Source organism: Vitis riparia, chromosome 16, assembly GCF_004353265.1.
Source record: "Vitis riparia cultivar Riparia Gloire de Montpellier isolate 1030 chromosome 16, EGFV_Vit.rip_1.0, whole genome shotgun sequence".
In the NCBI taxonomy this organism is placed as follows: domain Eukaryota; kingdom Viridiplantae; phylum Streptophyta; class Magnoliopsida; order Vitales; family Vitaceae; genus Vitis; species Vitis riparia.
In genome coordinates, this window is record NC_048446.1 from 16,414,524 (window position 1) to 16,438,719 (window position 24,196).

A 24,196-nucleotide genomic window follows, 5' to 3' on the forward strand; every position below is an offset into this window, starting at 1 on the left:
TATGGGTAAGTTTTTAATTAATTATATATATATATATATATATTATAATAAAATCAAATATAAGAAAATAATTTTTTAAATATTTTTTTTTTTTAATACTTTTCTAAAACCAAACTGATGTTAAGATTGAAATAGACAATATATATTAGTTGGTGATAATGTAAAGAGATAAGAATGACAATTGATTATGTATTTTGGATACCAACTTTGTCATCAACTATATATAATATAAAATAAAAAAGTCTTTTAATTGACTTTTTTTTTCAACTTTTTTAATGTATAAAAAAAATATTATTTCTATGTATAAATATTTAATAAAAATTAAAATTTTAAAAGTAAAAAATATGAAAAGAATGAAAAAAAATAAAAAAAATAATAAAAATTTGAATGGGAATGAGTAGGTCCAATTCTAATGTTTAGAATGAACAACTAATGGGAACCAAAAAAATTAAATATAGGCAGTCGACCTGCCTCCTCCTTTCAGAAGGTCAAAACTTTTTCCTCTAATTGAAACTTTTTGGCAGCAGACTAATGAATCATCCTACCTATTTAGCTTATTGTGCAACTTTCAACAAAAACGGTTTGTCAAAGGACTTCTCTTCAAGCAATTTTTCCTTTTTCCTTCTTATTTATTTATTTTATATATTTTTATATTTTTATTCAACTTATTCAAATAAGTTTAAAGTAATAAAAATAATCATCACCACCAAAAAGTAAAAATCCCCAAGAAATTTACAGTATCTTTAAAAAGTTTATGACAACGATGGGTAATATAAAGTTGAATTAGTAGATTCTTCAAATTGATTTTTTAAACCCACACATAAAAGATTTTTATTAATTATTCAAAAGTAAAACCTCATAGCATCAATACCCATGAAAATAATTAAATTATATAATAAATATATAAAATTAATCATTTTTAATACCAAATAAATGTTCATTAATTTAAAAACTTTAATATTTGAACTTCTTTTATACATCAAATGTGAGCCTTTGATATGGCTTCAGGCTTTTAGCTTTATTAATTCGATCAATTCTAGTAATTTGTTTAAAAGTAAAAAATTGTAGGTTTAAAAATAAATACAAAAAGTTTTGATCTTGTTTAGTTATTATTTTTGAAAATAATTTTAAAAAATAGTTTTTGATAATAGTTTTTAAAAATTGTTCTTATATGTTTTATAGAACCAAAATCCGTTTGGAAGCTTAAAATATTTTTGACATTTTTAATATATTCTAAAAATAAATTTTATATTTAGTATTTTTTTAATCATTCTACGTACTTATATAATTGTTTTTTAAAACAACTCTAGAAAAAAAAAGTGAAAACAATTAAAAAAAATCTCATATTTTTTGTTTTTAAGAACAAAAATTAGAAAATAATTTGTAGTTGTTAAACTATTTTCTTTTACTTTTTTATTCTCAAAAATAGAAAATTATTCTTAAAAATAATTATCAAACAGACCATTTGTATATTCTTTTAATATTTTTTTTTTGCAGACATAATAATATATCTTATAATTTTAACACATTTTAAAAACAGTACTTTTGAAAAAAAAAAAAAAAGTCACCAAAAATATATTGTCGGTATATGGCTGAATTTGATAATTTTAATAATGTGCTTAAAAGTCAAAAGTTATAGCTTTAGAAATAAAACTTTTTGCAAATTTTTTAATAATTTTTTGACCCACAATTAATAATTTAATACATCACATATCTTCATAGTATTCGCTTTTGCAAATAATGACAAAGAAAATATTCATTATGTTTCTTCTCTTTGATTGGTAGTTGTGCATCCTATTTTAAATTTTCAAATATTTTTCATAACCTTTTTATTTTATTTTTAATTTTTTTCTTTATTTTTTATTATTGTCAATATTATACTTGAGATTACCTTTGATTTAGAAAATTAAAAAAAATATCATATAGTTGTGATTATTATGTTTCTAATTTCTTTCAAAATATTTTATTTTTATATTAAATTTTTAACAAAAATTAAATATATATTATTTTTAATTCTTTTTTAAGCTTGCCAACTTTCCCGCCGCATATGTGAGGATTATAGCAGAAAGTTGAAAAAAAGAAAGAAAAAAAAAAATCTAAAATGGCCACCTCTAAGTCCTCCTCTCTTAACTTCTTCAAGTAGGATTTGAAAGTGACTATATTTTATGTAAGATTGACTCCAGTACACTAACGTGGCAGTTGAATGATTTTTGCTATATATAGATATTTATTGTCAAATTGCACACGGAACAAAGGAGTCGTGTCTCTCTTTCTTTCATACTTTTCTCTCAAACCAAGCAAAGACATTGCAATTATCATGACCGCCATTCCCGTTGCATCCATTAGCTAACCATAAATGAATATACAACCCGTATGGGCTCGAGATTCTTAAACTTCCCATGTCTTGTGGATTAAAAATTATTGAAGACAACCCCACATGATTGTTGTGTAAAAAGGGACTAAAGGACAAGAACATGGTGAATTTGAAAATTTGGAAGCCCTGAAAAGAGTGGAAAACGAATCGATGGGGAAGGCGTCTTGATATGTGGCAATTATCAAAAGGGGTAGTTATGACATTGAGATATATAAGCACTAGTCACATTAATGGTAGCTGTACAGTACACGCTTTCTTACAGGTTAGTAACTGGAATCTCTGCAACCCGATCAGCTTCGGAATCCAACATCAATGTTGGAAAAAGAAAAGGAAATCCAAAAACAAATCTCACAAACAAAGTGGAAAATTTACCATAGTAATTCTTTTACCTGATGATGATGATGGTGATGATGATGGTTCTGCTTCTCCACCTTTCTGGCTTTGATTATGTGTAGCTCCATAGACTATCACTGTCTGAATTCTCGGGGGAATCGTCGGAGGGTTGGGACTTGAGTCTAGGCGGGCTAACCAGCATTCCCTCGGCCATGTCCACCAATAGATTAGGCATGTTCAGAAGCTCCTCTTCGTCAATGAATTGATCCTCCCCCGCTGCCAAGCTACTGGATTCTGTTGTCTCCTCCTTTTTAGGTTGGGTGGGGTTTGGGCTCTCGGAACTCTCGGGCTTTGCTTGCTGAGCCTCAGCGGCCCTCGCTGCCGCCGCGCGTATATCGCTAGCGGAGGTGGACTTTGGGATAGGGTATGACAGAACGGAGTTGGGAAAATTCAAGGTGGCATCAGCGCCTTTTAAGGCCAGCGCTGCTACATCATAGGCGGTAGCCGCCATTTCAGGCGTCGGGTACGTGCCGAGCCATATTCGAGTAGTTTTGCGCGGCTCTCGAATCTCCGATACCCATTTATTACCTCGACACCGGATTCCCCTATAAAAAGGGTGCCTCCCGGCGGTTTGACCAGAAAAAGGAGTCGGAGAGGGAAGATTTTTTGGGGAGGGATGAGCAGATGTGGGCGTTGAGGAGGAATGTGAAGGAGGTGAAGAAAGGCCTTGTGGGGGCACAATAGAGAGAGAAGAGTCGGGCACTTCGATTTTTGGAGTAGGAGGTGGTTGGTCACTTTGGCGCACGTTAGCACGAGGTTCATCCATATATAAAAAAAAAAAAAAAAAAATTGCAATTCAGAATTTCAGATAGAGAGAGGGGGAGAAAGAGAGAGAGAGAGAGAGAGAGAGATTCGAGATTCGGGTCAAAAAGATCGGAAGGGGAGCTGGGCTTATAAGGGGGGCGAGAAAAGAGTACTAGGCAAAAGCGTGGCCAAATCGCGGACCCCGGTTGGCTTTGCGCCTTAAACCCAATTCGACATGAGGCAACCCGAGGCACACGTATCAGGCGCAAGCTAGCAATTAGCTGTAACCTAATGGTCCTCATTCTGTTTCCCAATTTCTTAATTGGAAACGCTTTTTGCTTCAATATCTTAGTGACACAAACCTGTGGGTTACACGGCAACGTCTGGTTGGACCATTCGCTTGTGTATTTTTATATGGGAAAATGCATTATCTTTTGATTACTAGATTCTCTATGAACACACCCACTTTCCATCCCTTTCTATCTATAGCTATTTGAGACATATAAATGACACTCCATGGCTTCCTATTCATGGGTTTCGTGCAGAAACCAGTCATCTGCAGACTGGAAGCATCCAACACTCAAAAAAAAGGAAGGAAACTTAGGAATGTGGAGACCATGAAGAGAGAGAGTCTTTCCTAGAATTATATTGTGCTGTGGTGGTGGTGTTCCCTTGTTGGTATAGGATCGTGAAGGCGTACCGTTGGGTCCCAGTTGATTCACGACACATGCGGAGTGGCCACAAATTTTTATGACTCTATCCATCACTAATAAAAGCCATTTTTTTCCGGGGTTAAAAGCTGCTGCTTAGTTCCGGGAATCTATATAACTATTGAACTCACTTCTCATGTCTTGTGATGAAATCTAGACGGATTAAAAATATAAATAACTTGAACAAGTGTATTTGTAACACCATCAAATTGATGATATCTTTATAATTTTTTTTTTCTTTGGCTTGAAATAATTTCTCTCATAATTATTAATAAATATAGTTTAATGTTGATGGTTGGATTTGTGGGAACAACTATATAAAATTGAATGTAGGTGAGTTGTACATTATGACCCAACTAACCTAAAGATTGCGACTTGACCAACCCAACCCAATTTATCAACAAGCTTGTTAATGGATTTGGTTGGGTGGTGTAAAAGTTAGACATTCTCCTAGGCAAAAAGTCATTCTTGACGTAAGTTAATTTTTGGAGTTTTAAATTTCATGTACTCGAATTAAAGGTAGTAGCAATTCAAGTTAAAGTTAATACATGTATCATTCTAAGGTAATATCAAGGTATTGCCTTTGGCCTAATGTTAGAATTAAAACACTCTAATCATATTTTTCAAAAGTGACAATAAATTAATGTGAAAAAAATTTACGGTGGTTCATTTTTAGTATAAGAGTTACATTCACTTGTAGTTATTACAGATTTTCACTATGATGAAAAAAGAGCACAAGAAATTCCCGACCCTCTAGATTTTGCTCTTTGTCTTTTTGTATATCTCTCAATAATAATAATAATAATAATAATAATAATAATAATAATAACTCTCTCTCAAAGTTAGTTATCCTAAATATAAGATAAATAGGGTGAATAGTAATTAGACTTCACGTATCTTTAATGCTTAAAGTTATGCAAAATTATAATTATTTTGAATTAAATATATTAAATTTGTGTTTTACAAATATATATATATATTAATTTCAAAAGTGTGCATCAATAGTGGTTAGATGGGAGTTTGGAATAAGAAATATAATAAATATAATTGGTCACTTCAAATTAGGTGCATCTATATATTAATTATCTATTAACCTAGGGATGAGCATGAATAAAAAATAATTATTTATTTTCAAATTTCTATTTGATGTTATCTAATCCAAATCCATTAAACAAAATCCAATTGGTCCATGCAAAGCGTTATCCTTTGCTACAAGTTTCCTAACTATACCAATTTGGATTAAGCATATAAATTAAATACATTTAGAAACCATCTTGTATATTATTCAACCTACTTCTCTCACTAATATAAGACACTCAATTTACACTATTTTCTAGTACAAATTTATTAAATCAAACTAAGAGGGTGTTTGTTTGTTTGTTTTTGTTTTGTTTTGTTTTTTTTTAGCAATTTATTTTTATACTTTAGATTATTTGTTTTTATATTTTTTTTTTTATGATTTATTATAAACTTTTGATTGAATAAAAAAACCATAATATTTTGGCTTTTTTTTTTTAATTTAATTCTAAAGAGAATTTAAAAATAAATAATACTTAATAATATTCAATATTAGGTTATTTGTTTTTATAATATTTTATTTTTATTAAAAATTAAAAAGTAAATAAAAAATGCATATGTTACCTTTTTTCATTTAGAAAAAGTCATATTATTTGACTTTTTTTATTCAGTAAATTTTTTATAAAAAGTCATAAAAAAGTAAAAAATTAAACAACCTAAAATCTAAAAGTAAATTTAAATAAAAAGTTAAAAAAATAAATACCCTCTTAATTTTTTTGAATAAAAAAGTAATATATTGATTTTTTTTTATTTTTTTATATTCAATAAAAATAAGATATTATAAAAACAAACAATTTAAATGTTATTTAATTTTAAGTTTTCTTTAAAATTAAATAAAATAAATAAACACCAACTGTTATTTTTTTAACTTTTTTTTACTGAAAACAACTTACTTTTAGATTTGAAATTATTATTATTATTTTTATACTTTTTGTTAACCTGTTACTTATATTTTTTGTTAATATTTTGAATGTTAAAAATAATATATTGATTTTTATTTACTTCTTAATATTTAATAAAAAGTAAAAATATTAAAAAAAACTTAATACTTAATATTATTAAACACTCTGTAATTTTAAGTTATATTTAAAATTAAGTTTAAAAAAAAAAAACCAAACAAATGCCACTTAACCCTTTCCTTTCCACACAATTTTATAGATAGTGACAAATTGACTTTAAACATTCAAAATTGGTTGCATTTTTTAAGTATATACTAAGAAAGGAGGCTTTGTAACGATTAATGAATTCAACACACGTACCTCTTTGTTTTGGCAAATTCAACCCATGATGGTCTATTACAAGATTATTAAATTACGCATTCATGATGTACACTATCTTAATGTCCGTCTTTTTCTCTTGTGGGTCCATGGCAGAAAATGGAGTCCCTTGCTCAAATTATTTTATTTTTTTGGAAATCACACGTCCACATTTTAAAAGGCTTGAATTCAACTCTGATAAGGTTGAAAAGGTTTATAAAAACTATGGAGATCGAGTTGGATGTTTAAGGATTTAATTGAGGGATAACATTTGATATTAAAGGTAGTTTTCATAATAATATTAAATGGTTTTATTAAGAGTGTGTTTGAGAGTGATTTTAGAAAACGTTTCTAGTATTTCTAATATTTAAATTATGAAAATTTTTAAGTATTAAAAATATTAAAAACGCTTTCTAGAATTATTATCAAACGGGCTCTAAAATATTTAAATGATACTGAAATAAAAATAAGAAATATGAGATAAATATGTGATCAAAGTAAAAAAGAAATATGATTAGAAAATAAAAAGTATGATAAATTGATACCATGAAATGAAACTTAGATGTTAATTAATTATTATTAAAGGCGATAATTTTGATAAAATGTGGCTATATCATTTGAAAACAATAAAAATTTTAACGAGTTTGTTGTAAACCAAACTATGCACACAAAAATAAAAATAAAAAAGATAAAATTTTTAATGTGGTTCAACGATCGATGTAACTAATACTCAATAATCCACTAAACTCATGAGACCTCGAGTTGTTCATATTATACACATAAAAATATCAACGAAGTGTACTAATACTCAATTGAGACATCGAGTTGTTCATATTATACACATAAAAAAAAAAAAATCTCTAAAGGACACTGCCCCTTTCAACTCTAGTGAGTTGATCGGAGAGCTTAATCGAACAATTCAACCCTCAACATCCCAAGTGAAGTATAATAAAACTGATTCATATTTCACAATCCAATATTTGTACAAAATTGATTCAAATCACAATCCAACATTTGTATTGAGTGTAATTGTGTTCATGTTAACCTACATAACTTATCTAATAGCAAGTTGTGTTTTTATTCATTATTACAACTTGTCTAATCCATTTACTTAGTATTATAAAACTAACTCGTTCATATACTTTGGTATTGTTAAAAATATTTTATAAATAAAATATTAAATAAAATAATAAACAAATATAAAATTCAAAATTTAATTTATTTTAACATTATAAATATACTATAATTAAAATTAAATAATTAAAATATAATAAAATTAAAAGTTGAAAGTTAAAACAATTAAAACATATCTAAAATAATATATATTTATAAATTTAAACTTTTAAATAGGTTAAACAAGCTATAATTTAGGTGACACCAAACTTTTCATATGTTAAAATATGTTAAAATCATGCTAAGAGTTATATATCGTAACATGAATTCATATACAATCTAATTTACCCTTAACCTAATTATTTTTATTTTTAATTTTTCATAATAATCCTTATCAATGTTTTCAAAATCATACCAAACATTAAATTAAAAAAATTACTAATTCACTATTAACTTAGATTGGTAGTTGGACCGTCGCTGAAGTCACGTGATAAATATATAATTACTATTATCTCAAACCCACCGTAGTCAATGAAATCAAGTCATAAATACGTAATTTATAATTTATTAAAATTAAAAATAATTACATAAATAAAACGAACTTTCTGTGGCCGTTAAGGTTACGTTCATTATCCGAACTCTGAACACAAAGCCTCCTAGGCTCTGATCCTTCCCTGCCTCATCCATGGAAACCTTAGCCTCTACCTTCCCTATTTTCACCGCAAATCCAAATTTTCATACCACCAAACCCTCAAAACCCTCTAAAGTTTCTGTTTCAATCAAGCCTCCACCGCCGGACTTCGACTTCAGAGCCCAAATTCTCGAAGACTCTCGAGCCACAATCGCTCAAACCCATCCTCAACTGCTTGACTTGGCCGATAATGGCAGTTTAGTTGTGATCGAAAAGAGGCTCTTCGGCCCCGTGCCTGCCTGGAGGACCGAGTTCGTGGAGCCGGAAGAGATTTGGTTGCTCGGAACCACGCATATTTCGAGCTTCTCGGCTGCGGATGTGGAGCGCGTCGTGGAGGTGGTGAATCCTGATAATGTGGTGGTGGAGCTCTGTAGAAGCAGGCAAGTGCCGTCTTTGGTTAATGGGTTTTGATTGAAGTTGAAAATAGTCAATGGGTTCTGTTTGAATTTGAATCTAGTCAATGGATTTTGGTCTAATTTGATTGCAGTTGATGAATGATGACTGATGGACTTATAGGATTAGGGTACGCTAGTGAGTATGTTGAGGCTTTTTTTGGTTGGTAATTTTCAAGTACTTCTATGGTTTGGCTCGAAAATTATAGAAGTAAGTGCTGCTAAAGTAAGATGATGCTGCCACAAGCCCTCGGCATGTTTGAAGAAAGTTCCAAGAGAGATTCTATTTTAGATTTCTTGGGATTATTAATGGGGGGCATGACAGGTGCAACGCGCCTTGAAATTTTATGGAAATGGAGGATGGTTTGAGGAAGACTTTTGCCATATGGAATGAAATGGGTATTTTGCACATAAGCTATAGAACCATGGCAATGGGCATATCTAAAATGATGATTAACTTATGTGGTGGTCTTCTGTAAGTTTCTGTTCCTACTATAGGTCCCTACTCATCATGGGGATATTGAAAACCTGAAAATTATATAATGCCATATGTAACTGCCAGAAGAAAGAAGGGAATGATGTAGACTTAATTCTGAGAGAGGGAAGGAAGGGAAGGGATGGGGGGAATGATTAAGATCCTTAAAATAGAATTATCTCAACCTGAATGGGAACAATGTATGCTATAATTGGAGAGAGGAAAAGAGAGGGGGCTAGGGGGTTTTGATTATTGAGATGCTGAAAATGAATGGTTAACGATCCTGTGATATAGAATTGAAGATGATAATTAAAATAGGAAAAATGATCATTTCTGCTGAATGCTAATGCATCTATCAAACTTGATGTCATTTATGGAAGAATGCAGGCAGGTGTAGAACTTATTTGTGAAATCTTGCATAACATTAAATAAGATGCAGAATCAGAAGTCTTATAATCATGAATGGTTATACGGGAGAGAAGCCATAGATTTTGGAAATCTCATGAAGTTGACTATTACACCTATATTTTTCCTTCAATTCTCTTACCATATCAAGATTCATATCTTCGTCTAACTTAGTGGTGCTGCCTTCCAGATATTGCAGGCTGTCTATATCACTAGTTTAAAGAAATGGTAGAAACCTGAAGCTGGAAGCACCAGCTATTTTTATTTATAAGAGTTGAAGGATAGCAGCAGAATGATCATACTTATACAACATTACAGTCTATCACATATGTTGGTTTAAGTTTTTCAATGTTCAAGAGCCGTAACTCTACAGGAGAGATTAAAACTTAATCAGTTTTAATAAGTATGTCTGCTTGTTTGATTTGACTGGATATCTGTCATACTTGTTTGTCTTCAATCCATGGCTTAACTTCAATTGTTGCACAGTTCATTTTCAGAGCTGGTATAATGTATACTTCCAATCATGGAGAGCTTAACCAACAATTAAGGTCGAGTATGTTCTCTTTGACTGGGACTGGATTTTTTGGTGCCATTGGTCGTAGCATAAACTTGGGTAAGCACTAGGTTTCTGTACATGTTATTGTGTACCTTTGAAGCAAAATTGCTTATTCTTCCTTCACATAGCAGGGGGTCAAACTGCTCTTGCATTACGTCTTCTTTTGGCAGTTTTTTCTTCAAAAATCTCTTCAGATGTCAACCGCCCTTTTGGAGATGAGGTAATTAACTTCAACATAATCCTTGGATTCACTTAATGGAAATGTGCTTCTTTATAGTTTCTCATTTATGAAACTCTTTCCCTACTATGCAGTTCCGTGCTGCTCGAAAAGCATCAGAAAAAGTTGGTGCTCAAATAGTTTTGGGGGATCGACCAATTGAAATTACTGTATGTTCATCTTAACTTATGCAACAAGACATATTATGATATTTGGTTCTTATTACTTGATATGAGCAAGCTTTCTAACTGGGCAATTTTACCATATGAGGGATGTCAATGGGGTCATGGCTTTCCCATCCCTGCCCCTATAGCGAAACTATTTATCCCATCCTTGTCCCAAATCTAGGTGGGATGAGATTTCAATTACCATCCCCGATTTGGGGTGAGCTAGGCCAAACTTGGGTAACCTGTTATTACCAATATATTCCTTCTTCAAGAAAAAATAAAAGAAAATCAAACAACCTATCTGATTCAAAACCAGTTTCAACAAATCTATTCCCCCACAACCCACCACACTCCCAAAAACAGGAAAAAAAGAAAAAGAAAAAGTGAAGAGTAAAAAAGGTAATTTTTTTTTTCATTCCAAACAATCACCATGGTTTTTATTATGAAAAAAGAAAAAAAAAAGAAGAAGAAAAAAGCAAGAAGGAAGAATGGCAAGGAGACATTAAAGTGGAACGCACCTGCAACCAACGATTTAAAAGTTGGTACGTGTCAGATGTTGACTAGCATGGATAGGATATTGAAAGGTAAGGAAGATTTGTTATATAATTGACTCACTTTCAGGGAAAAATGGTATGAAAATTGCATATTATTGATATGGGGAAGAGATGTGTTTATACATGATGTTATCATGGAAAGGTGCCGATTTTTCAGCAAAATATCTCTGATTTTTCTGTAGAAAATTGGTTAACAAATGTGGGACCTGAGATCTGATGTTTCCTTGTTAAATAAAAAAGCATCTAATGGTTGAGAAACTTTACCAATCTCTACCTACAAGTTCTAATGGCCATTTTTGGAGTAAAAATACATCCAATAGCTAAAAAAAATAACAGCTACCTAAAGCTTTATGTTTTATTAGCTAATTTGGCCCAAATATATATAGGTCATTTCATTTAATTTGATTCCCATCTTAGCCGTCTTATTCAATCAGATCCAGATCTCTCATTTGACTCTCATCTTTGTGTCATTTAGCTTCCATTATTTTCATTTTCCTTTTCCACACTATTCTTTTTTCTTTTCCAAGTTTTTACGTAAATTTCCATTGGTATTAATATTTCTGTAATATCGAACTAGCAATATTTTTGTCAATATTGATATTTCATCATTGCCTACATTAGACGAAAAAACCAAAAGAGAAAAAAGAAAAGGGAGAAATGGAGAAATGAGGGATGAGAGATGAGAGGGATGAGGCGTTGGGTAAGCAGATAAAATAAGAGAGAAATGAGAGAGACGAGATGGCTCAAATGTGGGTTAGAGATTTTTTTTTGTGTTACATATATACAGTTGTAATGTTATAATTATAAGAGATTAAAAGGAAAAGTATAAAAGGCACCTATTTGGGATAGGTTGGGGCAAGGTGAGGAAATTAAATACCCATTTCTGACTGAACCCAAGTTGGGTTATAAAATTTTTTCCCATACCTGGCCCTACCCCATTTATATTTTGGCCAAACTCAACCTATTAGGTGTGGGTGACCTAAAAAAATGAAATCAGTTGCCATCCCTATGTTAGGCCTTTCTCAATGGTGTTTATTAGATGCTGAGTGATGATTTGTATCGAAAGTGTTATATAAAGTAGGATTAGATTAATCATGCTTACCTAATCTGCTCTTGCAGCTTGAGAGGGCTTGGAATTCTTTGGAATGGAATGAGAGACTAAGCCTAGTGATCTCTGTTATTCGTGGAATAACATCATCTGAACTGTCAACAAACGAGATGAAGGTTTTTCTTTTACTGATACTATTTTTTTTTTATCTTGATACATTAAAAGCTTTGCTCGACATTTATTTTCATGAAATGCTGCTGCTATTAGTTCATAGTATTTATGTGATGTTGTAATTTATTAAAATATGTTTAACAAACTTCTGTACTTTTACATCTTTATGTATCCCAAAGCAGCCAACATGACATGTAATCTTCTCATTCTGCATATGGTTGTGTTTATTTCAGGTCCTGTGTCTATTAAAAAGTTTCAAAAGAATGTTTATCAGGTGGACAACATAATGAATCACAGCTAATACTGTAATCTTTGTTGTTCAATTTACACCAAAAGAAAAGCAAAAAAAAAAAAAAAAAAATACAAACTGAAAAATGACATACTGATGAAGGAGATTCTATGTAATAATGGACGCTAATTATGTAAAATTCTTATTCCATAAATGAAAAAAATTGTTTCCTTAACAGGGAACACTATTCTGTCTAAAAAATCCCACTGGCAAGACATATAGTGCACAAATACACTTGAATTTGTGTAATAATTTATAGGGTAGGCCATTGTGTCTATTAAAGAAGCAAATAGAGAGTTTAGTTTCATTTTCCTTTCTCAAAGTTGTGTTAGTTAATATGGCAGAAATTTTGATATCTCTCATCCAATTATGGGGATTGCTTTCTCATGTAAAAACTACATGTTTCATATCTATTATATGTGTTTATTCACAGATTATTGCTTCATTTATATTTCTACAATTGCAATCAACTCTAGAAGCATGTTCTGTGCATAATGTTACTTTTACAGCCATTGCCTTTGATAGATATCATGGTTCAAACTTTTTTTTTTTTTTTTGATAAGTAATATCATGGTTCAAACTTGCACTATCAGTTGTTGACTTTGGAAGTCCTGAGAAAGATTGGTTGCAGCATCTGAGATTAGTGTTGGGCTATAGGCAACGTATGCTAGTTAAAAAGCTCAAACAATCTAAGAAGGATGGAAATTTTAGAAAAATAAATAACTAGATGGACCCAACAAATTAATAAAAATCATATACCCCATTTAACGTTACCTAAATACTGATAAAAGTACATGTACAGATTGGTTCATAATAATAGTAAGAATTCAAAACTCTTCTATTTCAAGTTCTTTTTATTTTCTTTTAAATAATCAAGACTATCAATCAGAGTTCCAAGATCAATCATAATCAGTCCTATGATGATTATATAAAGTAGAATGGTAATTTTCATGGTAAGGATATGGTTGAAAGAGTTGTCCAAAGCTTGACGTGTCTGTGACTCAGTCAAATTGGAGTGGCATGACTAGCAATTTGTTCTGCTGACTTGTACATGATTCGATTGAACCGACTGATTCAGTATTATTGAAACTGAAATTTTTTTACCATTTATCAACCTTTTTATGGTGAGGATCATTCTGAATATGACTCAACTGTGTTGTATCCGATTTGACTGATTCTTTGAACCTTGATGTGTATATTATGTACTGTAGAGGAGCGTAGTGAATGGTTATTAAGTTGTAAGCTGCAATCCAACTAAAAGATTTGGACCTTGAAATGAGATAGTAATTGAATGCTAATTGGTTGTTTGACATGATAATTTGAATTTAGGGAGTATAATAGCACCATAGCATGCATGGACAGTGAATTCTGAGCGCTTGGCACGTAGAATCAAAGTTCAACTATGAAATTGTCGTTTTTCGTGCTGTTTGATTCCTTTCTCTTTTCAACAATTATATAATCCATTCATTGCACATATTTTCTTATTATGTTATTTCCTCTATTTTCCATATTCTCTTGCAGGGATTGAGTACAGACGACAGCACCTTTCAGCTCTATGATCAGTTAAGCGTGGCATATCCATCGCTTCTGCAGCCTCTTATACATGAGCGTGACACGGTAACAGTCTCTTCCTACCAGAAAAACACCTTCCTTATTGATACCTTTTCAGTTATATGTATATATTTATAAAAAAGATGTGTTCTCATGAAGCTATGGTCTCCAATCACTCAACTAATTGATGTGCTATTGTTATTTTCAGTATCTTGCATGGTCTTTGAAGCGGAGCAAAGCCGTGAATGGCGGTAAGAGAGTTGTGGGGGTCATCGGAAAGGGCCATATGAACGGAGTCATATATGCTCTAGTGTCAGATCAAGGGAACTTGCGGTTTCGGGACCTTGTGGGAAAGAGGTCATCTGGTGATGGTGCTAATGGCTGGGTTGATTCCCTTCTCAAGAACTTGGTTAGGGATACTGTAATTGGTATCCTGTTGTGGGCATTATTTGAACAGATAAAAACCGTGTTATAAGGTATAAGAATCCTGATTTGGATGAAAAATTGAAGGACTCTCCATTGTTGATGTTGGTTTATTCTCTAAACAATCCCTTTTTTCTTATACCTAAATTTGAAGAAATGAAATAGTTTTACACATTGAATCCAGAGTTTTAACTGTTTATAGTTAGCATGTTTGTTAGTCCATGGTGAAGATGGAACCCTGAGAGAAGCCCTCTTAATTTCAATGTTTGTAATCCTTTTCCTTCTAATTATCTTCTATCTTTTCTTCTTCCAACATGAGTGTTCTTTAAAAAGAAAAATGAGGCCATTGATGAATGAATAGGTAGGACACCTTTGATTGAACTACTCATTTTAGGGGTGGATTTTGAACCAAATGCATGCTTGTTTTTTTTTTTTTCCCTCTTTTTTCCCCACAATTTTAACAACTTTCTCAATTAGTATCGTTAAACCGAATCTTAACTCAACATTTAAGTTACTAATAGTGCATACTCCCCTTACATTTTTCTACTAATTGTGTGTTATATATTCCTCCACATTATTAAACAAAAAAAGAAGGGGAAAAAAAAAAAGAAATAATGACTCCAAATTGAGCTTGTTTAAACCCAAAATGAAGGATGGGTCAATATGAGTTTGGGCCGAGCCTGAACTTGGCCCAACATAGCCCAAAGGAGCCCAACTTTATGTGCAGCCAAAACAAAAAAACTTTGTTTTTGAATTTTTTTAAAAATTTTATTTGGGGATAATCATTAAAAAAGTGAAAGTCAGAAACAGCCAAAAGAGCGGTTGGTGGGGTCACATGGGCCCAAAAAACTGATGTCCTAATGGGGCCCACACATTTCTTCAACATAAATCCGTGGAGATTTTGTGAGACAAAAATTTATGAGTCAGGAGAGCCAGATGTTGGGTCAAGCCACAAGGCCCAGAATGAGATGCCAAGATTCGTGGCGTGAGCTATAAATCCAAAATGGGCCTTGTCTTTTTCAGAGGTCAACTAGTGAGACCAATTTCAACCCAAAAGCGGAGGGTTTACTTTGATCATAAATGTACAAAATCCATTTGGATTTTCATTTGAGTGGTTTCGGTCCTGTTGGAGAAAACCGTTGGCCCAAAAGGGAAATGGCCCAAATCCTCCTCATTAATGGCAGTTGTCTTTCTATATCTAAGGATAAACCCACATTCATTTCCTTCCCTTTTCACTAAATGTGGAAAAAGCCCACCATTCCCCCATCCGGTTTCACTTGGATTTTCTACTCTTTCCACTCACTAAACTCTGCTGCATTAACTCCGTAATGAACTTGTTGGAAATGGATTTTTAAAAAAAAAAATTAATTTGCATGGATTTTCTCAAGGCAATGTATTTATTGGATTTTGTTTTTGTGGAAACCCATTAATTGTATTTTTTTTTTTTAAAATATGATTTTTTGAAATGAAAATGTTCCGGCATTTATTGATTAGTAAAAAATAAAAATAAAAATTAATAGTAAAATATTTAGAATTTATGATTTGGAGTGAAATTCATGTCATTTCTTAGTATAACACATAATGCAATATAGTAAATTTGTTAAATGTGTTATAGCTAAGAAATCAATTTTTTTTTTATACATTTAAATTGAATTATTTCCTTTTTAATTTTAAAATTAATACAATATTTATATTCTAAAATTGAAAATGCACAATGCCAATAGTATACAATTTTATCTATTTAGATGCAAATATAGTAGTGGAATTAATGATTATTTTCAAATGAAGAATTTCAATTGAAAGCCTCACAATTTTCAATTTTGTTATTTCAATAAAAATAATTGATATCATTCGATTGATAACAAGTTCAAATGAGTTGCCAAAACAATTACTCAATTTACGAAATAAAAGCAATTAAAATTTATTTAATTTTTAAATATTTAAATAATTAACAAGTTGGAAAAAATTTATTTTAGTTAACAAATATAATGACTCTTAAATTAAAAACAAAAGACATAGAAATGACATTAAATTAGATGAGAAAGAGGATCTCAAAAAATCTAGTCTGAAAAGAACTCAATGGATAGGCCTCCTATTTTTCCTTGTATAATTGCTTTAAATAGAGAATTTTTTGTTTTTTGAAGATTTTTCTGATTAATTGGTTTGAAATTCCTGTGGGCAAATAAAAACCCGGTATCTACTGATAGATTTGTAACCTATTTTTGGGGTGTAGAAAAAATTCAGTAAATGTCAATCTCTCCCTCTCCATTGTCTTTCTATAAAGCAGGGTTTTTGCATCATTTTACACTTGACACTTTTAACTCAACCTCCACCTCATTGTGCTTCCATTTGCAGTCAAAACTATTTTTTTACATGGACAATGAGATAAATAGACCAAACCAGCAGTCTCACAAGACCATAACCTCTGCTGCTGGCGTAAATGTTATGGTTGTAGATGATGATGTTATATGTCTCTCAATAGTTGCAGGAATTCTTAGAACATGGAGATATCAAGGTATCAAAGGGAGATTTTATGCTTGTTCTGTTTGGATCATCTTCTACAATGTCTCTTTTAGTTAGTGATTCAACAAGGCTTTGCATGCATGGTTGTTTTTCCTCAAACTCAGTTTTAAAGATCTCCTCTCTTTTTCACCCCTTTTAGTGCAAGATGAAGAAATGGTAACTCATCCTAAAACTATCGATTTAAAAAATTCTCTCTCTCTCTCTTTCTAGTCATTTTTTTCCGATCAAAGATAGAAGCTAATAACAATTTTCTTTGTTGATCTGAGAGCTTTCTCCCAGGTTTATTTTATCATATATTTTCATTGTTTTTCCATGTATCCTCTCAAGCTTATCAGTATGTGTAAAATCACAAAATTATGCGATTTTACACATTTTTTTCAACTATGATACTAAGAGAATCACTAGTTTAGCTATCAAATGCTCCATGAAGTGTTTCATACATATTAGCATTTTGACAATCCTTTTTTTTTTTTTTCTTTTTTTTTGCTTTTTTTCTTTTTTTGCATTTTGTTGAATTTTATGTTTTTACAATTTTTGTTAAGATCATATGTAAGGATACATAATGGGGGGGCATGCATCTACAAGGAATTGAATATCTTCCTCATCTTTGTCAAGGAATGGTTTGTATGATCATTCGCATGATGATTATCTAATGCCTATATTTTTTTTCTTCACTTGATCTTATATAGAACTTTTCAATTATTTAGTTATGGGAATTCTACTAGTGTGAGGCTTTTATTCTCTAATTAGAAGTTTTTAGTTCCTTTGTTCATTATTATTATTTTTTTTAACTAATTCAAAGTAAATTTCATTGTCCATTTCAGTTGTGACTGTTAAAAACCCCCTAGACGCTTTGGCTACACTTCGATCGGGGAGTCATTTCTTCCACCTTGTAGTAACGGATGTGCACATGCCTGAGTTGGATGGATTTGAATTTCAAAAGAAAGTCCAGGAAGAATTCCAGCTCCCTGTAGTCAGTGAGTATTGCTTTGAGCTAGAAATCTCTTTTCTTTATTATTCATAATTACCTTATTTGTTCATATTTCAGGAGAAGGTTTCCTTAAAGAATCAGACAAAGTTTTCTCATCTTTTTTGTCCAACATAAAGAGAAATACATGTATGACTGCCATAGTTTCTTCCTTTTCTATATATATATATATATATATATATATATATATATATATACTTTTAATCTCATTGCTATCAACTCACTATTTCATAGAAAGAAAAAAAAATCAAGTTTATATTTTCAAAGATTAATTTGAGAGGAAAAGGGTGATGAAAAAGGACAGTTTCCCTCATTTGTGAAATTCATCTGTTTCTTTCTCTACCATTTGCTTAATTATATGTCTTTCACTGATGCAGTGATGTCTGCTGATGACAAAGAAAGTTCCATGTTGAAGGGTTTAGAGGCTGGAGCTGCATTTTACATTGTGAAGCCTGTGAACTATGATGACCTTAAGAACATATGGCAATATGCTGTTGGTCCAAGGAAAGATAATTCTGTTGACATGCAGGATGTTGGACCTGCTCCAGAGGAGGAATCGCCAGTTGAGAAAACACCTGATGATCCTGTCGATATAGAGTCTGTATCATCAGTAAATGAAGTGAACCAGAGTAAGAGAGATCCCAAGAAAAAGGCCTCCAAAAGGGTTATTGAAGACAGCGGAAAAGAGAACAGTGATGCTGTTTCACCCAAAAGGACAAAGGTCGTATGGACAACTGCGCTTCATACCCGATTCTTGGAAGCTGTAAGAAAAATAGGCCTTGAAAGTAAGAGATCTCTTACTGATTTATGCATTTTTTTTCACCCTAGCAAGGATTGGAATAGTACTTACTTAAGATATGTCTAATGGTTATATTTTCTCTTATATATACCATGCAGGGGCTGTTCCCAAGAGGATTCTTGAGCTCATGAACATGCCAGGATTAACTAGGGAAAATGTGGCTAGCCATCTTCAGGTTTGCTTCTGGCATACTATATATGGATAATTGTGATTTACATGGCATAATTTATGTAAAACTCCATGAAAACTTTGCATTTTATGTGTTAGGGTTTGATGAACACAAGAGCCAGCTTTCCCTGTAATATAGAATAATATTCTAGGCATGCAAAACCACCAAATCGTGGAAGAAACAATAAAACAGTTTTTATAAATGCAGATAACCGAAAAAAGTTCAAGAATTTTAAGCTAGGGACTTTCTATCCTCTGTAGAATGAATATTTGTTAAAACACCTTGTCAGTTAATTTTATCCATTTCCATTTATAAATCTGCCGTCTTCTAAAATTTTTTATCGCTGCCTATGCACTTTGTCGTCTTCAAATTTATATCTTGTTTGTGTGCATTTTGTCGTCTTTTAACGCCATTAATATGCATTTTATTATTATAAATTACTTAGTTATCGAGCTAAGAATTTCGTCGTTAATTAACATGATCATGTTAATAGTACTTGCATTGTATCTAGAGATTTTTGTGATGATTATTCATATCTTCTTCTTTATATGCCTCTTCATTCATGATGTTATATGAAGTTGGCTAACAAAATGTGAAGTTTTGAATATATGGCTTCCAAAAAGAGAAAAATATTGAAATAGAATTTTCAATGTTTTGATATAGAAACAAGAAAGCATTCTACACTTTCTAGGTTGGAATTTTATTGCTTGAAGAACCCTGTTTGTGTATGTACAAAGGTTTTCTTGTTCAATCCTTGAGATGCCTTCCAACTAGTTCTCCTTAAAAGATCAATGTGTTGCTTTTGCAGAAGTACAGAATCTTTCTGCGACGCGTAGCTGAAGCAAACAACTCTACTGGGAGTAGCACAGGAAAGAGCATCGCGGAAAGAACTCTAAGATCGAGCTTTGCCACCGGACACCCATCACTGTTGATTAGTGCTCTCCAGCAAGGGTTCCCACAGCTTCTGAACCAGCAACTAGTAGGATCATTCCTGCAACCAGGATTCCCAGGAAATATCCAGATTAATGATCCCACCCTTAGAGGAGCAATTTTCCCTAATCAGCAAGCTTCAAGCAGTAACCCTAGACCTCAACTTGGACATGGACAGGGACATTCAATGAACAATCAAGCTTATTTGCAGCAACAACCTTTTGGCAACACTAATGCTCTCCCCGAAGCCAATGGTGGAGTTATGAATGGTGCAAATCCAATGCAAATGAACCAACAGCAAACTCAAGCAAGATCAGAACTTGTTCCAAATGCCATGTCTAACAACAACTTCACCGTCTTTGAGGGTTCTGGAAACATTCATGGGGTACAAAACATGGAATCTTTCAACAATTCACATCTGCCCCCAAATTTTGACTGCAACAACAATATTGCTGGCTCAGGCCCAATGGGATTGTCAAATGGTTTTAATGGCAACTATGGCTCAATCACTGGGAACATTAACGGAAATCTTGCATTGTCGGAGAGTGTGAATTCTGGTTATTATGCTCAAGGAGCATATTCTTCTGTAGGGTTAAGGAGCACGAACCAACCTCCAACAAGGTTCTCTAATATAACCCAACAGAACAATAATCCAATGCTGCTGCCTTCACTGTCACTGCTGCAACAGAATGATCTTGGGAATGGAGGAGGAGACAATAGCTATTTGCTTGATCATCTGATGAATACTACTGCTCCCATGGAGAGCGTTTCTCCCCTTCAATTTGCTGAAAGTGAACTCGATGAACTTTTCCAAGGTCATCTCAACAATCTACATAATAATGAGGTACTGAGACTAGTTGCTTTTTTGGTTGCATAAGACATGTTTGCTTTATTTCCAATTTGATTCTCTTTCACACAAAATAATGCTTGATTTGTTAGTTATAAATATCGGTTGGTTTCCTGCTTTTATGCCATTGGTCTTGATATGTGAAGCAACAAGTTGGGGAAGAAGTTCAGAGCCATGGCTATTCTATCAACCAGAATCCTGTGGAAAATAACCCTCCTGAGAACCAACCATCCTCCAACCAGGCATGTCAAATGCTTACTTCACCGACTCTATTTATAAATTACTTCGCATTTCATATCTCTACTATTTTGTTTTTCTCGTAGCTTGTTGGATGAATGAGCATCAACCTAACGAAATCAACATGGAAAATTTTTACAAAGTTGATGATATTTAATAGCTTGTAGGTTGTCTAGATTTTATCAAACCTAAGTAACGAAATTAAATTGAAAATAAATTATCAATGCCGTAGTGATAATTAAAAAATGTAGGTTCCATTCTTAAGTTTCTCAATTTGTTCCTGTGTCAATATTTTAAGCCTCATTTAGATATATTTTTCTCCATTGTTGTGGGCATTCTTATATTTTCTTTGTCAATTCTTATGAATTGCCCCAAACAACTATACAATTCCAAATTGTTCCAAAAATTCTCCTATTTGTGGTTATGCAGATAGAATCTGGTGTAGAGATAATGGGCTATGTCGGCAATGGTATTGATCAGTTGGATGACTATTTTCTGAGCTTTGAACCACAAAACCCGAATCAGGCAAGTCAAGTGTTTTCTTAAATCTTCATTCCCTTTATGGTAGATGATGTTTCACTGTTTCATTTGCCACATTTTTCCCCCCTTAAATCTTAAGGATACTGAATGTACATGCCCAAGCCCTTTAGCTCATACAAAAACTGAATTGGCCACTGGGAAGCCATTTTTCCATGGGAATTCTGTCTGGATTGCAGAAAGAATAAGGGAAGGAAAAAAGGAATATGGCTGACCATTATTGAAAGATGGATTCCTTCCTCAATCTATTTCAGCATTTCTTTTCACTTTCCTCATTCTTTTCATGATCAAATGGAGCCTAACCCTTAAATTCCTTTTTAATTTGACTGAAAACCATCTGTTCTGATGTGCAGCAACAAGGAGGTGGAGACTTCCAGGAAACTGGACCCTACCATGGCTATCCAAATGTGAATCCAGCCTGGAACCAGGCAAGCCATAATTTTAAGCTTGATCGTGCTTCTGGAGTAGAACAAATGGTATAGTGATACCATTTCAGAAATTGTGTTTGAAACTTTCCTCAGACTTTGGTCCTGATTTTTTTGCAGGGTATAAACAATGACATCGTGGATTCCATGTTTGGTCGTGGCATGTACTAAGGAGAGGAGACAACTTTCCAAGGGTCTAAATCCAGCTATCAATATACTTCTACATCTATGCATTTTAGTCATTTTCAGTTACTTAGAACTTCGGACCTAGTTTTGGAAGTTCTTTCGGGTTTGGGTCTTAATTTGGAGATGCTTTGTGTTAATTTGAACTTCTATTAGTACTTCTTGTGGTTTGTAACAGGTACTACATGTACCAGCTGTTTTTACATATGGTCTGCTGGGACAGCTTGTTTAGTTACATTGTATATAGTAATGCTGGGACTTCTTGCAGCCGCAGAAGTATGCTTTTTGTTTAATGAATGTGTTTTTGAATATTCAACCCAATCTGTGCTGTTCCAGTTGCTCGATCTGAAGCTGGGATTCTAAAATCTTGGAACCAGGATCAATGATTTATAACGTGATGCAGTTAGTCTGGTCTGTATCTATGATATATTGATGAGTCAGGTCTGGCATGGACACATATTTCATTGACTCTGCTGGTATCCTGATCAGGAAATTAAGTTTAATATTGTATGTATATAAACCCTAGTAGTATGGATTCACTAATCACTATGCATTCTATCTTTTCTAATATTCACACTATGTTTGCAAGAGATTGTTGGTGTAAAGTGGAGGGAAGTTCTTTTCTTTTCATTTGACAAAGATATAGACAGGGACTGTTGTACTTCAAAGATAATTAATCAATATGATATGATATTCTATGTAACAAAATTGGGGGACTGGGGTTTGCTTTCCATTCATTAGAATCTTGTCATTATTATGGATATCTAATAGCAGAATAGCATGTTAGTATTTAATATTGTAGGTTTTGTTTTTGCCATTTTTTCCCCATGACTACTAATTTTTGGTGATGTGTAGGAATAATTCATCATCTACAAAGCTATCAAAAATCACTGGCTTGAGTCTTTTTGTGCTTAGGGCACAAAATTTGTCTCTTTTTAAGGTCACCATTGTTCTTAATTTACTGAACCCTATGATTCACCTATGGCATTTTAGAATTCTGTGTGTAAAGTGATGCTTATCTAGACTTGAACATTCATTGAAAGAATTAAAAAATTGCAGAAAGTAATTGATCACTACTTCTAACGCAAAATGAATAAAGTAATTCTTAGAGTTCATAAGTTTATTAGCTCAATAGAATTAGAAAAATACCAATTTCCATGAATGATTTAAGGGTTTTGCAAGGAGACAGTTCATCGAATTTGTGTTTCTGTATTTATGCAGCCCATTTGGTTTCTTTGTGATTTGATAATCTCCTACTATTAGAGACATAGAAATCATTCCTTTGGAAGTACCCGAGTAAATTGGTTACTAAGGTCATGTTTGGTTCCAGAAAATACTAAAAAAAGAAAAAAAATGCAAAGGAAAATGAATTTTTAATGTTTGGTTGTCCTATGAAAAATATAAAAGAAAATCAAATATAATTAAACTAATTAAAAAATTATGTATTTTTAAAATTTTTAATCTTTATATTGATGAGTTAAAATAAATAAAATGAGTTTGAAGCATTAAAAAAAATAATTTATCAACTTTTAATCTAATTTTTTATTTTCCTTCACTTCTTCTTTCCTTATATTTTTCATTTGTATTTTTTTTCCCTTACATTTTCCTGCAAATTTGATGGGAACCAAACATAGCCTAAAAAAAATGTCTTTCCGGGACCCTACATATATATAATATGTCTTTGTCCTCGTATTTGATTTCTTTGTTGAACTTTGTCGTATTTTCAAGACACTTGTACTAAAACAATTGAATGTCTCTTTCACAACAATAATTTGTTTTTTTTTGGTTAGTGATTGTGGCATTTGTTGGATTGGATATGGCATACAAAAATTTGGTAATATGAATTAACCTTTGTTTTGGCAAGTCACTTGATCATGTTCAGTAGTACTCATGAATGTTGTATTGAGATTGAAGGGTATGTGTCAAAAATTTAAATTTTGTTTTTGTAGGCT

The 24,196-nt window shown here is 32.2% G+C and overlaps 3 protein-coding genes across 6 annotated transcripts; 2 read left to right on the plus strand and 1 right to left on the minus strand.

Annotated features, from left to right (window-relative positions):
• Positions 1-2,546: 2,546 nt before the first annotated feature.
• LOC117933065 (ethylene-responsive transcription factor ERF027-like) lies at positions 2,547-3,588 on the minus strand. Its single transcript, XM_034854429.1, has one exon. It carries the CDS (start codon positions 3,531-3,533, stop codon positions 2,820-2,822), a length of 714 nt encoding a protein of 237 aa, XP_034710320.1. The 5' UTR covers positions 3,534-3,588; the 3' UTR covers positions 2,547-2,819.
• Positions 3,589-8,305: 4,717 nt separating this feature from the next.
• On the plus strand, positions 8,306-14,789 carry LOC117934180 (traB domain-containing protein). Of its 4 annotated transcripts, none has more exons than XM_034855815.1 (7): positions 8,306-8,762; positions 10,128-10,243; positions 10,318-10,406; positions 10,499-10,573; positions 12,244-12,348; positions 14,154-14,249; positions 14,392-14,789. In XM_034855815.1, exons 1-7 carry the CDS (start codon positions 8,353-8,355, stop codon positions 14,656-14,658), a joined length of 1,158 nt encoding a protein of 385 aa, XP_034711706.1. In that variant the 5' UTR covers positions 8,306-8,352; the 3' UTR covers positions 14,659-14,789. The 4 variants fall into 4 exon arrangements, with proteins under 4 accessions (XP_034711706.1, XP_034711703.1, XP_034711704.1 ...); XM_034855812.1 differs by having other exon boundaries at positions 8,306-8,738; XM_034855813.1 differs by having other exon boundaries at positions 8,617-8,738; positions 10,115-10,243.
• Positions 14,790-16,979: 2,190 nt separating this feature from the next.
• LOC117933327 (two-component response regulator ARR1-like) lies at positions 16,980-22,630 on the plus strand. The gene is made up of 11 exons (XM_034854694.1): positions 16,980-17,121; positions 17,954-18,106; positions 18,495-18,902; positions 19,015-19,091; positions 19,894-20,859; positions 21,009-21,104; positions 21,529-21,624; positions 21,990-22,112; positions 22,182-22,225; positions 22,423-22,520; positions 22,581-22,630. Exons 1-11 carry the CDS (start codon positions 16,980-16,982, stop codon positions 22,628-22,630), a joined length of 2,253 nt encoding a protein of 750 aa, XP_034710585.1.
• The last annotated feature ends 1,566 nt before the right edge of the window (positions 22,631-24,196 follow it).